The sequence below is a fragment of the Cynocephalus volans genome, chromosome 2, assembly GCF_027409185.1.
Source record: "Cynocephalus volans isolate mCynVol1 chromosome 2, mCynVol1.pri, whole genome shotgun sequence".
Taxonomy (NCBI): Eukaryota; Metazoa; Chordata; class Mammalia; order Dermoptera; family Cynocephalidae; genus Cynocephalus; species Cynocephalus volans.
Genome location: NC_084461.1, coordinates 204501738 through 204518342, shown reverse-complemented (window position 1 = coordinate 204518342; position 16605 = coordinate 204501738). Strand labels below are relative to the sequence as shown.

General features: G+C 43.9%; 1 protein-coding gene across 1 annotated transcript in view; it reads right to left on the bottom strand.

Moving 5' to 3' along the window:
• Positions 1-6089: 6089 nt before the first annotated feature.
• Positions 6090-16605, bottom strand: part of OSBP2 (oxysterol binding protein 2) — a 179635-nt gene continuing 169119 nt past the window's right edge. Inside the window, exons 8-14 of the mRNA XM_063086704.1 lie at positions 16356-16601; positions 14540-14660; positions 14177-14280; positions 14012-14107; positions 13748-13932; positions 6473-6705; positions 6090-6354 (exon numbers count right to left, since the gene is read on the bottom strand). Of these exons, the coding sequence (XP_062942774.1) occupies positions 6212-6354; positions 6473-6705; positions 13748-13932; positions 14012-14107; positions 14177-14280; positions 14540-14660; positions 16356-16601 (1128 nt within the window). The 3' untranslated portion in view covers positions 6090-6211. The remainder of the gene's footprint in view (positions 6355-6472; positions 6706-13747; positions 13933-14011; positions 14108-14176; positions 14281-14539; positions 14661-16355; positions 16602-16605) is intronic.

The following is a 16605-nucleotide window of genomic DNA, read 5'->3' as shown; positions in this document are numbered from 1 at the left end:
AAAAATGTTTTAAATTTTACTTTGAGTTTCAAGATGAATTTAGCAAGATAATTTCCTTTCCATCAGCAAAACACCTGTTTACTATTTAACCAGCAATATTATAGATACAAATATTTACTAAATATATTTTTCTCATTTTAGAGAAAAATCACTATCACTTTATTTCTAAAAGCTTTAAATTCTATTTAGATTCATAATATTTACATTAAATACTCAAATATAATATATTAGGTGTATTAGAAGAAGCTCCTCAAATGAAAATAGTCTGATTTGGTTTTTAAACAATGAAGATAATTTAAAATATAAAATACTGAGCATACAAAAACACAGCTAACCACCTGTTTTATGTTTTACCAGCTACCTATTAATTTTTTTCTTTTTTTTTTTTTGGCCATCTACTTCTAATGAGTCATAATTAGAGCTATTTCTTTAAACCTAACATTTACTAACAAATGGGTTTTTAAAATGAGGAATGTAATTATACTTTCAACTCACTAATTTTTATACTCAACTCCTGGCTTAAAATTATTTTTAGAATAGGTGAAGCCTTGACTTAAACCATTCTCAACATTTTTCCAGGACTCTTTGCTAACTGGCTTGTTTTTACTTAAAGTTTTAAACATGCCTACCACAGGTAGTTAACAAAAGTAATTACTTGAAACTATAAAACCTATCAAGTTTTTATAGTTGCAATGTAATTTCACTGCTTGTTCCAAGTCTTATAAGAATCATTACCGTGAATTTGTACTTGCTGGTGTGCAGAAGATGCTATTTTTATACTGTCTTTCTTCGTAAAGGTCTTCTCTGTAGCTCCAGGTTTCTGAAGTAACAACTGTGCATTTTCTCTCCCAGTCAACAAAGAACCATCCTGAATATTCCAACAGAAAGAACTGTAGCAGCATACCCTCCCTGAAGGCTGGTCACATGGATCAGTTCTGATGTGGTACAGTTCATTAAATGAATCCTTCCTGTGTTTTCTCCTCCAATATGCATGTTGCATTTTAATGAAGTGTGTTCTGCATCCATTGGGATGACCATGTAGCATTCTCCTTTAATTGGTTAATGTGGTGAATTATATTAGTTTTCCTCAGGGTAAACCAACTTGCATTTCTGGAATAATGATTATAATTTTTCTGTATTGCTAGATTTGTTAGTATTTTGTTTTGAATTGTACTACTGTTAGTGACACTAGTTTGTAACTGTCCTTGTCAGGTTTTTGTAACCAGATTATGTTACACTCAAGAAATGAGTTTGGGAATATTCCTCTTTTCCTCTACTCTTGGAATAGTTTCTGTAAGATTGGAATTATTCCTTGGTTATCTGTGTCTAGAATTTTGTGTGTACATGTTGGAGCGGGTATTTTTTTTTTTTTTTTAGCTGATTTAAGTTTTTAAAGATGGTTATAATACTATTCAGATTAGACACATGTGAGACCCTCTCACTTTATCCTCCATGCCTCTTACTTCCCTTTTATATTTTTCATCTCTTTGTGTCTTTGTGTTGTATTCTAGATTTCTTCATATCTCACTTCCATGTCACTAATACTCTCTTTGGTTGTGTAATCTGTTATAAAATTACTGTTATTTTTGAAAAATTCCTGGAATTTTAAAAGTATTCTTTTTGGAATATTTACTTATTTTCAAGTTGCCTTTCTGTTTCTAGAAGTATATTAAACATATCTTATTTTCTATTCTGTATGTGATAATTTTACTATATGGAAGAGTTTTTTGTCTGGTTCTGCTGTTATTTCTCTCGGCCCTTGCTCATGGGGGCTTGTTTCCTTGTGAAACGAGATTTCTTTACTGTGAGCTGCTAATTTTCTTTGCAACTTCATATCTGGGGTTCCATAAGGCCTGGAATGAAGAGGAAATTCCCAAGAGAGGACTTGTTTGCTTTCCTCAGGTGACTGGGGACATTGCCAATTTAAGACTATGTATGTTCTCTGCTAGAAGTTTTATTTGACCATTCAGGTAGTGTGTATTTGGGTTGCAAAACTGAGGGTTCACGCCTGATGACAAATTCTTACGGGATTTTTCTCTGCTCTGCTAAGGACCAACCTTTAAAACAAACAATTTTTCTTGTACTTTGTTTTGGATTCACCATTACATTGACAGTATGGCTCTTTGGGGGTCCAGCTTTACAGGGAACATCTATTAGATGCCCTCCCTACCTTGGGGAGGGTATTGAGGCAGTGAAAACTTACGGTTAGGTTCACTGGGCTTAGTAAATAACTACGAGGTAAAAGCAGATTTCAGAGCTCTTCTTACCTCTCCAGGTTTCCATACCTACTTAATTTTTGGCCTGAGTCTTCCTTAACATTCTTTCCAGTTTATGGATGTATTTAAGATTTTAAAATTTTTATCCAGCATGTCTAGTTTCCCGTGAAGGAGTGTTTTCCAGGAACAGAGTCTACCATATTGCCGAAAGAAAAATCCTCCTTGAACTGGCTACTGAAATGATTGATTTACAATGAAAAGCTTCCCCACATTGACCCATTCTTGCATTTCCACAGTAGACCCAACTTGAGCATGGATTTACCAACTTAGGGAATCAGTTTTTTTGTAGGTGGCTGGATTCTATTTGCTATTGTCTTATTTGCATTTATGAGAATTATTTTTCTTATATGAGATCAGACTACGTATTTCTTATATTTTAGCACTGTCTTTATCAGGTGTTATTATTGAAGTCATGCATGCTGGCTAGCTTCATAAAAATAAGTTAAATAGCATTGGGATCATTTCTGGCCCTATTGTTCTGTGCTATGTTTTGAAATTTGTCTCTCTGGTGTCCTCTCCTCTCCCCACAACACCCTTATGCTGAGCCCCAGCCCTGGAGATAAGGGAACCTCAGACAGACCTCCTCTTCCCCCATATAGATTCTTTCAGACTCCTACCCCACAGTCTGTCAAGAGCAATGATTTGGACTCCAGAGTTTGGGGAAAGCAGGAGTTTCCTGGGCTCCTAAGTTCAACTCTTCCCTAGGTCCATCTCTGAGGCCCCCCCCCCTCACAACTTAACACTGCAGCACACTCCTGGGCTACCCAGGTACTGTCTGTCCCGCTGGAGCCTTCGCTAGCTGCTCTTCCTGGCCTGGAATGAATTCATTCAACAGCTACTTATTGAGCACCTCCTATGTGCCAGACCCTGGGGATGCTACAATGTGTAAGACAGACAAGATTCCTACTGTCATGAAGCTCCCAGTCCATTGAGGGAGGGGAAACAGACAATCAACACACAAGTACAGTACACGGTATGCCAGGTGGTGAGGACAGTGCAATGGAGGAAAAGGAGGCTGCGTGTTGGTGGCTTCCCAGCTTGTTTGTGTATCTGCAGGGCAAGCCCAGTTGTCTTCCCTCCTCCCCACACCCTTCCAACTTCTTTTTTAGAATTTTTAGAAAATTTTGAAGCCATTCTTTGTGCAATTACTCTCCCATATAAATTTCACAATCAACTTGTCAAGTTTTTGAAATATATTGGTAGGACTTTGACAGGGATTATGTTGAATCTGTAGATTTGGGACCAATATAACCGAGTTTGCCCATCTATGATGATGGCATTTTCCCTAAACTCAGATCTTTCTCTGTCACATCCATAAAGGTATTTTACATGTTTTATATCTTTTTGTCAGATGTATTCTGTGGTCCCTATGGCCTATGTTGCAGAATCTTTTTATTTTTTCACATTTTCTACCCAGTGATGGCTGGTATATAGCAAGACCACTGAGTGTAGGTCGCTCTCGTGTTCCGCTGATCAGAGTGGTCTTTCTAGGACATCGTCCTGATGTCATTCCCTGTTCAGAGCTCTGCCTGGTCCACTCCAGGCTCTTTGGATCCATTCCTTTGCCTCAGTAGACTGGCCTTTGTCACCTCTGGGTTATGCCCATGCAGCCCATCCCCTCCCCTGGCAGCCCCCTCCACTGCTCTCTAGGTCAAGTCCATCCTCGGGTCCCCTCACCACCACTTCTGTTCCTGTGAGTCCTGCCCCTCCAGCTCCTCTGCTGGGGCTCCCCAGTGGCCACCTCCCCACAGATGGGGAAGCCAAGCCAGAGAAGGAACTGTACAGGGCCAGCCTTGGATCCCACAGCATGGGGAGTTGAGGCAGATGGTCAGTGTCCTGGCTCTGATGTCCTGGCAGGGCCCAGACTTACCCCTTCCCCTCACCTGGAAGTGCTGGCAGTGGGAGAAGGATCGAGCGGGCCAGACAATGAGCTGCTCCTGTAGAGTCTTAGGAGCTGAGCTGGTGATCTGAGTTGCTTGGCAACTGGGGCAACAGAAGCAGTCCAGGCCATGGCTGTCAAGCAACATGGAACTCACCAGGGTGGACCTTCCCTCTTGGAGGGCAGTGGTTACCTTGGCCTTGCCCTAGAGAATTCCAGGAACTGAGAGACAGGAGGAGGCTCCTGCTGGCCTCCACGTGGCTGAGACACTGCCCTTCTGAGGGAGGGGCAGATCTGGGTCTTGACCCAGCCCGTGGCTGCAGTATCAAAGCAGCCCCTGGCAGAGCTGTGACCCCTAGGTTTGTGTCAGGTGGTGCAGACTGGCCCTCTGGGCAGCCTTCCTGGCATAGACCCCGTCCCAACACATCTTCTCCCCTCCCTCCCCCTACAGACCTACCTCCTGCTGCTTTGGTGTTGAGCAGGAATAAAGCCTCACGCTCCTCCCAGCCATGCTTCCCTGTGGGCTGTCACCTGTCCTGACTGAGTTCCCCTCTATCCTGCCACAGACAGACACGGGGACAGGACGGTGGAAAACTCCAAAGTCGAGGTTTTTTATTACCCGTCAAAAGGTGCTTTCTCACAAACAGTGTTGGGAAGAGGTACATTCCGAGCTCTGAAGGGAGGCCTGGTAGGGCCGCCCTGCCCTGTCCCACCTCTCTTGAGTGGGCATCATAAGGCAATTCACACAATGGTGTTTTCACTTTTGTTTTTTATAAGAACAAAACCAATCCTGGAGTAGAAAGAAACACCCTGTGATGAACTTTCAGGACCAAACTGAAGTGGGAAGGGTTGTGGTGAGGGGTTCTGAGGGGCTGGGACAGTGGCCACAAAGGTCCTGTCCCCCAACACCCCGAAGTTGGCAGAAGCCGCTGGAAGAGGGTCCGGGGAGGGGGCAGGGCACAGCTGACAGGATGGCCAAACTCAGACAAGCATGCCCTGTCTTCATCATTTTTACTCTATCACATACCATAGAAATTTAAGCAAAATAGCTATTTTATATATATTTATATATCACATATATATAAATTAGGCAAATAAAGAGTTCGGTGGTGCTGAGATGAGGCACCCCCGGAGCCGCCTGGGGACAAGGCGGGCTGCTGGGTCTCTGGTGCCTGGATCACTAGCCCAGGCTGAGCCAAGGATTTGTTCGTTATTGCTGATTTGGGGCCTGGTTCTCGGGGTGGGGAGCACCTGCAGGCCCTGCCTTCCAGCCCTTCCTGGCCTCTTTGGGGCTATGGAGCTGCCCCAGCACTTCCAAGGCTAGGCAAGGGGCTGTTACCCTCAGATCCTCTCCCTCATCGGTGGGTGGTAGCTCCACAGACTCCTTGTGCTCTGCTAGGTCAGGGCAGCCCCCTTCTGTTCTGGTCTCTTGGAGACCTTGGGCTCTTGGGGGGTGGGCAGCTTAAATACAAACAGGGCCTTGCTATGTTGAGCTACAAAATGCTCCCAACTCAAAGGGATCTGGCTTTCTGATGTCTTAAAAAGAAGGTGCTCTTGCCAGGACACATTTGTGGCAAGAGAGCACACTTGGAAAGCTGTCTGCTAAGTGCTGTACTAAAAAATATGTATTAAATGTCATGGCTGGAAAGAATTGGAGATCATTTTCCTAAAAAAGTCAAAAGAGGCTCCCTAGGAGGGGCCAGTTCCTCCCTGGGTTGGGGGACTGGTGACTCGGGCAGCCCATGGCCCGGGCCAGCCGGCCTGAGTTGTGGTAACCGGGAGCTGGGTTCCCGTGGGGCCCAAGTCCACAGTGAAGGGGCTCAGGTGACCCAGCACCCCAGGGGGCCTGAGAGAACCTGGGTCAGACTTTCCTCCTTCTGAGGTGGGAGCTCCCAAAAAGCGTTCTTTTAAAAAAAAGGTGGGGGGTAGGGGGAAGAAAACAGGAGGGGGATGCAGGTGGGTGGGAGAGAAGGGCCGTTCCGTACTAAATGGAGTGCATTGAAGAAAAGGTGGCCCGGGCTGTGCAGGCGCCTGTATTTGCCGCAGGGGGTGGCGCTCAGAAGATGTTGGGGCACATGTGCCAGTCTTGCCTCTCCTTGGCCTCCCAGTAGCCGCCCTTGTACATGCAGGCCGTCTCCCCCGTCAGCGGGTCCAGCCTCTTCTCGAACCACAGCGGCACGTAGGCGTCCGCCTCCTTCTCTGCTGGGCGGGCACAGCGGGCCGGCGGGTGGGCGGGCGGCCCGCTCCCGGGACCCGGTCCCCTGTCCCCGCGGGACCCCCCGCCCCCGGCCCCTCCCCCGTCCCCGCCCGGCCTCACCTTCCTCGGCGCCGCAGCTGCTGCCGGGAGCGCAGGCCTCCAGCCGCCGGCGCCGCCACAAGCGCTGCTTCTCCTCCAGCCGCTGCTTCTCGGTGTTGGCCTCGTCCCAGCGCCCCTTCTCCATCAGCCGCTGGTCGGGCCGCAGGCGGCTGTCGGTGGGCGCCACGCCCGCCTCCTGCTCGTTGAGCGTCAGCGCCAGCTCCGAGAAGTAGTACATGTTCTCCGCGTTCTCCCTGCGGCGGCGGCGGCGGCGTGAGTGGGGCCGCCCTGTCCCTGCGCCGCCCTCCCGGGCCCCGCTCCACTCCCGATGGCCCGACCCGGCAGAACCCAGCGGCTGCGCCCAACCCGCTCCTCACGCCACCGTCCTGCAGCTGTTGGGCCACGTTAGACTTCTCTGGGAATTTGTCCGCTCCACGCAGGTTTTCAAATGTATCAGCATCGATTGTTTCCTGCTATCCTCATTAGACTGCGTTAATGTCTGGGATATAGCAACGTCCCTTTTTGCATGTGAGGTTGGTTCGTGCCTTCTCTCTGTTTTGAACATCCACGTCAGAGGTTCTGTCCATTTTATTCATTGGTTGATCCTATTTTAGGTTTTTCTGCTTTATTGATTTTGCTTTTATATTCCTTCCTTCTACGTTTTTGGGGGGTTCATTTTGCTGTCCTTTTTCCAACTTCTTGAGATGGACGCTTAGCTCATTATTTTTCAGCTGTTATTTTTTCTAATATGTGCATTTTGAAGCTACTTATTTCACTCCAAGTGCTGCTTTAGCTGAATCCCACAACTACTGATATGTATTATTTTTATTATCATTCTGCTATATTTTCTGATTTCCATGATATCTTCTTTGACCTATGGATGAGTTGGAAGTGAGTTTTTTAAAGTTATAAATATATGGGGATTTTCCTTGCCACTTTTTTCTAGCATAATTGCTTTGGAGCATACGTGATATAATTTCAGCCCTTTGAAATTTGCTTTATGGCCAATGTTTGCAAATGTTCCACGTGTGACTGAAGAGGAAGTGTTTGCTACAGTTGTTGAGTACAGAGCTCTATTCCTGTTTAGTGGCTCTTGTTCCAACTTATCCTCCTGGTTTTTCCCCCCTGTTCATCACTAAGAGAGATATATCAAAATTCCCGACTTTGGTTGTAAATTAGTCCATTTCTCCTTATATTTCTACCAGCGTGTGCTGTATATATTTTAAAGCTATGCTATTAGGTACAAGGTACATTCAAATTTAAAACATCTTCCTGGTGAACTGAACTTTCATCATTACGAACTGCTTCTCATCCTTAGTATTATTTTTTATTTGAAAGAGTGTTTTGTGATACGAATATAGCTGTAGCAGCTTTTGTTTGGTTAGCATTTCTACGGACATATCTTTTTTCATCCTTTTATTCCAATATTCTAAAATTTTCTTATTTAGATGTATCTCTTGCAACCACATCTAATTAGATTTTTAAAAACTTGTCTGAATCTCCTATAATGGGAGCACTCAATGTAATTACTGATATGTTGGATTTAAATCTATTATCTTGTTTTTCCTTTTTGTTCTGCCATTCTTTTGGGCCTCAGGTGCACAGATTTGGATTTTAATCCTTGGTATGTGACACCCTCTCTTTTTATTGGTCCTTGCATAGCCTGCTTTTACTAACTTATTGATAACTTTATTAATTTACTGCCACCCTCAACAAAAGGTAGAATCTTGACAAAAACCTACATTTAACCATATGGAAAACCCACCAATCCATCCCCTTCTCAGGTAGCTATCAGCAAGACTCCTGGGTTCATCAGACCCTTGCTTTGCTTTTAATAAAATTTTACTGCATCTTTAAGTATTCTTAAGTCTGCGTATGTGTGTACACATTCATATACATATATTTTACATATTTTTAAATTTTACTTTATCAATATACAATGTAGTTGATTTTCATGTCCCTTTACCAATGCCGCCGTTTCCCCCTCCCTCTTCCCTTCCCCCCCCATATTATTTTTAACTGTATAAAAATATCATGATGTATGTAACCTTCTGGGATTTGGTTTTTTAACTTAATATTATATTGCTAAGATTTATCTATCTTGCTCATGTTGTTGTGGTTCATTTGTTTTAACTACTGTATAATATTCTCTCATGCGAATATGCCACATTCAATAAATTTGGGTTGATTCCAAGTTTCTGCTATTGAAATAGTCTCACACACGTTTCCTGTTGTACATTTGCAAGAATTTCTCTTGAGTATATACACAGAAGGGGAATTTCTGGGTTATAGAGTATGTGATAGTTCATCTTTAGGAAGTAAGGCCAAACTGTTTTCCAAAGTGGTTGCCCCAATTTACATTCCCACCAGCAATGTATAACAGACGTTGTGGGTCCACATCTTCTTCAATACTTGATATTGTCAGACTTTTCATTTTTTCTAATCAATAAATGTAAAATGGTATCTCACTGTGGTTTCGCTTTGCATTTTCCTGATTACCAATGATGTCGATCATGGTTTTCATATGATGACTATATATGTCATATATGTGACAAACATATGTTTCTTCTGTGAAATTCTTGTTCATGACTCTTGCACATTTTTCCATTGGGTTGTTTTTGCTCTATTTGTTGATCAGAAGTTCTTTATGCATTCTTTTTTAATTATTATTTTTAATAGTGATAATATGCTCTTTCTCTATTCTTGATACTAATCCTTTGTCAGTATTACTTTCAGTATTATTTTCTCCAAGCTTATACACTGTCTTTTTACTTTCTTTAAATCGTCTTTTAATGAGCAAATTTTTTCTTAATGACAAAAGTATTTCGATATAATCAAATGCAACAGTGCTTTTTTGTGTCTTATTTAAGATATATTTCCTTAAGGTCTAAAAGATATTCACCTATATTTTTTTACCTAGAGTATTAACTTATTATTTAACAGTAAGTCAAACTTAATACTTATTATAAGACCTTTACCTGGAGTCAACTTTTCTTATAAGGTAAGGGAGGGATTCAGTTCATCTTTTTCCATACGGATAATATTTTTTCCAGATCCATTTAGTGACCAGTCCTATCTTTCCACATGAGCTGATATACCACCTTTGTCATATATCAGAGACACATACATCCATGGGTCTGTTTCTGGCCTCACTATTCTATTCCACTATAGTTTCAAAGTAAGTCCTGATATCTAGCAGGGTAAGTCCTCCTTTCTCTGAAATGTCCTGGTCCTTTATTATTTGATATAAATTTAAAAATTCTAATATCTAGTTCCATGATAATTCCTATTGGGATTTTGTTTGATTTACTGACTCTTTAAATCGTGACATCTTTACAATACTCTATCCATGAATGTTGTATCTTTCTCCATTTACTTAGCTCTTCTTTGGTATCTCTTAGTAAAGTTTTATAATTTTCTCTACAGAGGTCCTGAATATATTATAAGATTTATTATAAGGTCCTTGATGTTCTCTGATATAATTTGTGTCTTCTCTTAAATCACATTTTTTTAGTTGTTTGTTTGCTGTTAGTGTATAGAAATATAACTGACTTTTGCATATTAATATTATATTTAGGCACCTAAAATGCTGTTTCTTAATCTGTTGAGATTTGTTAATATGATTAATTTATAGATTTTCTAATATAAAACCATTCTTGCATATCCTGGATAATTCAACGTGATTGTAGAATGTTATATTATTTATACACTGTTGGATTGGATTTTCTAATATCTTGTTTTAGAATGTTGCTTATATATTCATAAGTAAAATAGGGTAGAACTTTTATTTTCCTGCTACTATCTTACCCTGGTTTGGTATGAGGGTTATTCTGGCTTCACAGAATAGGAGAGGAGAGTATTTCCTCTTTTTTATGGTTTAAAAGACTTTGTGTAAAATTGAGATAATATTTTTCTTGAAAATTTGGTAGAATTCATCTATAAAATTATCTGGGCTTTGTTTCCTTGTGGTAATTTTTAAGCTACTGCTTCAGTTTCTTTAATTATTATAGGACTATGCATGCTTTTTATTTCTTGTAGAGTCAGTTCTTATAAGTTATATTTTTCTAAAATTTGTCCTTCCTACCTGAGTTTTAATTCTCTTTATACTTTATATGTCATATGAAATCTTTTTCATTAGTAATATTTATTTCTATCTTGATCAGTCTTGTTAGTTATTTTCTCTTTTGTCAGTTGTTTTTCGTGAAAGAATCAACTTTTTTGGCTTCATTAAACTTCTTCATTTTTCCTTTTCTATTTTATTGATTTCTGCTCTAATTTTTAAAGTATTTTTTTCTTTCTTTAGTTTATATGTTAAACTTTTTCTAATTTCTTAGAATGGGAACCCAAAAAAGAAAAAACCTCAAAATTATAAACTGTTTAAAGCGATACATATCCTTTGCCTTTTGCATCCAGTCAGTTTTGGTATCTTTGATATCATTCAGTTCTAGGTATTTTAAAATTTCCATTCTAATTTCTTATTTTGCTCATGAGTTAGCAACTTAAAAGTTTTTCCAAATATGTGGGGATTTTTTTTTTTTTTTGTCATTTAGTTTGTAACTTCTAATTTAATTGTCTTATCATAGTTTGTGATCTGTATGCCCCCCTCTGTAAATTTGTGGGGCTATCTTTAGGATTTAGTACATAATTGATTTTTGCAGACATTCCTTATATACTTGAGAAGAAGTATGTTCTCCGATTGTTGCATCCATAAGTCTGTGTATATCCTATATTGTTTTGATCTCCTTCGTATTCTTGCTGTTCTGTTGTTGCTATTGTCTGTCCCCCACCATTTGACCTATCAGCAAATGAGAGGGGTACATTGAAATCTCCCACAATCCTACTGTGATGATGGATTTATCAATTTCTCCCTTAAGGATCAAGATGTGCTTTGTATATTTTTGAGGTTGTTTTATTACTTGCATAATGTTTGAAACTATTATATCTTCTTGATGAACTCAACCTTTTATTATATAGTAACTTCTCCTTTAATAATGCTTTTGTCCTAAAGTCTATTTTACCTAACATTAATATAGCCATTACAGCTTTTTTGGTTAGTATTCTCATGATATGTCTCTTTTACTTTCAGCTTTCACACATCGTTATGTTTTGGGTGTCTTTTAGAGGGAGCATGTATCTGGATTTTAAAAATCCATTAAGTCAGTATTTTGCTTTTTAACTGGTAAGTTTCACCTATTTGTACTTATTGTAATCATTGATATGCTTGGACCTGTTTCTACCATGTTAATTTACTGTTTTTGTGTGTCCTACTTTTTCTTTTTAATCTTTTCTTCCTATTTTAAGAATCTTATATATGTCTCTTCCTTCTAACAAGAACCTAGCATTTCTTTACCTCACTGGTGCCCTTTCCCTTCTCCCCACATCCCATTCTGTTAACGTTATCTAGACTTTTAATTCTGCATTATTACGGGCATATTTTCTCTTTTTCTTTGATTCTAGTAATTGTTTAAAAAAATCACTTTTAATTGTTTAAAAATAACTTCATGTGTTTATTGCAACATCTTCTGGACTTTTCCTCTTCCCCTTTTAAAGTATTATGTCAAATACTATTTTCATTGTGGGTTTTTGTGTGGCAAACTTCTGAGGCTATATGCCTGAGGATATACTTGTTTTTTTATCATGGCCTCACATGTGAATGATAGCTTGGCTGGACAGAAAATTCTAACTTCTAATTTTATTTTCTTCATAACTTTGAAAATATTACTCCAGTGTTTGAAAACTCTGGTGTCAATCTGATTCTTCATCCTTGACTGAAAGCATTTATTCCTGTCTGGACGCTATTAGAATTTTCTCCTTGGTCTTCTTAATTTTGACTATAGCATGGTCTAGGTGAACATTTTTCTTTATCTCTTATCTTTAGCACTCCACAGGCACTTTCAATCCAAGATCTTTCATCTCTTTACTTTTATTCTGGAAAATCTAATTTCATTGTTTATTTCTCCCTTCTACCCATTTTTATTTTTTCTTTCATTTCCTTCTGGGATTCCAGTTAAATGTATTATTTTATTACCCTAGGAACTACAGTATACACTTCATACAGTCAAAAGTTAATGTCTTGACCCTCCGTCTGGGTAGCATGAGGGCCTTTGAGAAGTTTCCCTCTATTTATTCCTCTTCTGACTTAAGTGATTGTACAATAGTATTCTAAAATTTTAACCCCCCAAGACATTATTATTCTTGTTTATTCAGCGCTCATTTAGATTCACATAATTGTTGTTCTTCATTCATTCATACATCTTAGATCTTTCATCTGGGATCAGTTTCCTTCTGCCTGAGGTCTATCCTTTAGGGCACGTCTGCTGGTGGCAAACTGAGTTTTTGTTTGCCTGAAAATGTCTTTATTTCAACTTCATTCTTTAAAGATGGCTCCCTGGGTGTATAATTCTAGGCTGGCAGTGAGTCTGTTTCAGCACATGGAACATATCATTTCAGTGTCTTCAAGCTCCCGTTATTGCAGGTGAGGAGACAGCTGTTGGTCTGCTGTTCCTCAGAAAGTAGTCTTTTAAAACTCTGGCTGCTTAATATTTTCCTCAGATTTAGTTTCAAAAGTTTCACTGTATAGACTTAGGTGTAGAAAATGCTCTGCTATTTTCTCTTCAGATATTGTCTCTCTTTCCCTCTGGGACTCTGACTAGGAGTATGCCAGGCCCTGCTCTCAAACTTCCTGTGCACTCAAACACTGCAGGGATCTTATCAAAATGCAGATTTGCCTTCAGAAGTTCTGGGGGAAGATTCTGCACACTAACAAGCTCCCAGGGGATGCTGGTGAGCCTGCTCCAGGGACCTCACTCTGTGTCACTAGGTGGTAGGCCTTCTCACTCGAGCTTCTCGTCTTTTCCAGGTTTTGTCTCTTTACGCTGCAGTTTGATCATTTCTCTGACCTATATTCAGTTGATGGATTCTCTCTAGTAAACCTTTCCATGGAGTTCCCAATTTCAGATATTTTATTTTTCCTTCGTAGAATTCCTATTTGTTCTCTTTGGAATCTGCTGTGCCACCTTCTATAGTTTTCTGTTTCCTGCAGTTATTGTCAGGTTGGGTTTTTACCATCTGACAGCTTTACACTGACTTGCTGTTACGTGTCTGGCTTCTGTGCTGGGGTGTCAGCTGCACTGCACTGTTCTCCACCCACGTGTGGACTGACGACCTCCTGTGCCTGTCACTTGCTTCCTGCCCGGCCGGGAAAGGTCCTCTGCCTATCTACTGCTCACCTGCCTCCTTTTCTGTCCCTTGACCTTGCCCTGTATGCTGTGGAGGGCCCCTCCCAGCCCTACTCACGGCAGCGGGTATTTCTTCCATAGCGGCTTGGCCGGCAGGGTCTGGTACACCGTCTTCTGCTTCCCGTCGGGGTTGGGGCTGCTGGGGCTGCTCTGCACGATCTTAGAGCACTCCATCTGTTCATCCCACGAGCCTGACAGCACATACTGGGCCTTGCCCTGGCTGTCTGTCACCACTCCTGTCACCTGTGGACAGTGGCAGGAGCAGCATAGGTGCATGCCCCACTCTAGGCCCCCTAAGGTTCTCAGAGGTGGCCCTGCTTACCTTTCGGGCTGCCTCTTTGGAGAAGTAGCTGTAGGGCATAAACTTCAGCTGGCAGCGGTCATTGGTCTTATGGTTCACAATCTCAATGTCCCCTGACTAGAGAGAGGGTTGTGGTCAGCAGTCAATCTCTGGGCCATACACCCCATCCCTAGGGGCCCCCCTGACCTGGTCGATCCAGAGCTTGCCCACGATGATGTTGTGCACGGTTGAGGTGCTCTTCCTCCACACGTAGTGATTCCCACTGGCCTGGAATTCTAAGTGGATGGCACCTGGAGGCCAGGTACAGGTCAGAGGTCATGGTCCCCCCATGTGGGGCTCTGGGCAGCCTGCCCACAGGCCCAGTGTCTTGAGATCCAGAAGGAGTATTCATGCAAGCTGGGGTTGGGGCACAGGCCAGAAGCCTGTTGGGGAGAGGAGAGGAGACCTGCAGGGAGGTCTCTGGAGGCCCCAAGAAGGATTTTGGGTGGGCAAAATCCTCCCTCTTAAAAATGTCCTTCTGTCCCAGTACAGCACAGGGCCCCAGCTCACCCAGTGGCATGATGGAGAGGTATTTCCCCCTGAACTTGCTGGAGATGGTGATCTCCTGCCAGAGGCTCCAGCCGTGCTTGGAGAACACGTAGTGCGCTGCCGAGGGCGGGTGGTGGCTCACCTGGAAATAGACCCACAGGATGTGAGCATCTGCTGGACATGGCCCAGGCGCCACCTCTCCTGGCCAGGGAGGGGCAGCCTGCTCCGCCCCCAGTACACACAGCTCCGTGGCCACGAAGCCAAGACAAGCCCCTGGAAGGACGGTGCCCTGAGTGGCAAAGAAGCCTGGGTGGCTGTGCTGAACCTGCCCCAACCCATGTGAGCATGAGATGAGGGTGTGGGCGTCTCAATGCCTGGCTCTCAAGCTGCGGAATGGAGATGATGGTGGAGACTGTGTGGCAAGGACGTGACTGTGATGAGCTGTGTTGAGGGCTAATAAAGCCAGGGGTCCCGCTTTTCTAAGGACTTCATGCCCACTTTCTCATTTCTTCCTCACCATGTGCCTGGAAAGGGGTATGTCTGTTGTGCTGTGTTGCAGAGGGGACCCAGACTGGCAAAATCATCTTAACTGGGGGCAGAGTCAGGCCCTGCCTCCCAGCCAGCCTGGCTGCAGAGTGTCAGGGTCCTGTCTTGGGCCTCATCTGTCCCTAAGCCAGGGTCCCCAGCACCCCCCACCCCTTCCTCTGGCAGCACAGGGCCCCTCCTGTTGCACTGACCAGGTCAGCAGCTCTCCCCTGTCTGTCCTTCCTCATTTCACAACTCCTCTGCCGCCACAGGGCCCCAGGTGCCACCTCTCCCCAGTCTGCTCACTCCCTAGGACACCTCATGGTCTCATGACCTTGGCCCTGAAGACCAGCTGCCCCCTGACACCTTCACTCACACAGGTTCAAGCTGACCAGGGCAGAGCCGAGCTCCTGACATGGTCTCCTGTCTCCACAAAGCACAGGAGACCCTGTCCCTTCGTTTGTGGAGTGAAGAAATGCGTTTACTTAGTGGTTCAGACTGAGGACCATGGGGTTGCCTTTGATTGCACCCAATCCCCCACATCCAAAGCGTCAGCAGCCTGCTGGCTCTACCTTCAAAACCTGTCATGCTCTGGCCTCCCACCTCCCTGTGCTCTGGCCACCACACCCCTGCGCAGGTCGCTCCTAATGGGTCCTCACAGCAGCCACAGCACGCCTTTTAAACCAGCTACTGGATCTGTGAACTGTCTGCTTTCTGTGCTAACCCCAGGAGCCAGAGCAGCGCCAGCATCAAACAGATTTGCCGCTTTTCCAACAAGGACACCCGGGCTCAGCTTCAGGATGCCACTGCTGAGGCTCTCAGCCCGTTGGGCCTGGGTCTTGACCATCTCTGTGGGGAAGGGACGGAGAAGGGGTGGAGGGGACAGAGGCTGCTGCCACTGTCTAGGGTGGTGTCCATTCTGACACGCATGGCCTAGGCTCCTCGTGCCTGCCATCATCCAGCACAGTGGTGGCCCCATGCTCCAGCTGCCTGGACTCCCCAACAGTGCTCTGCAAATGTCCCTCTGCTCTACGGTTCCCTGGCCAGGAGACAAGTGCTCCCCTTTCCTGCACGCCAGGCCCCACTCTGTCCTCATCCAACTCTCCACTCACACCCCTTGCTGTCTCCAGGAGGTTTGGACCTGCCCTTGCCATGAGAGGATGGCTGGACCTCAGCTTGCGGCCCCTTGGGCAGGAGTAGCTGGGGTCAGAGGACATGTCCCCTACATTTCGCTTTGACTCCCAGGCTAGGCAGGAGCAGCTTGGCCAGAGTGTGAGCCTGCACTGTCCAGCACCAGCCTGGCGGGCCTCACCTGCTCGCAGAGAGAGCGCAGGCCCATGTCATCGAGGCGGTCCAGCTCGAAGGTCTCACCCAGCATGGGGTTGAAGGGCTTGGCGATGCGATGCACGGTGGTGGAGTAGGAGGACACGGAGAAGGCGGCCACTAGGCACATCTGCTCCACCGAGCTGGTGCAGTGCACCGCCTTGTCCAGCAGGTGGTGGTACTCCAGGTCCTCAGTCAGCCGCTGGAGCATGGACAGGGGCTCGTTAAAGTTCACCTGT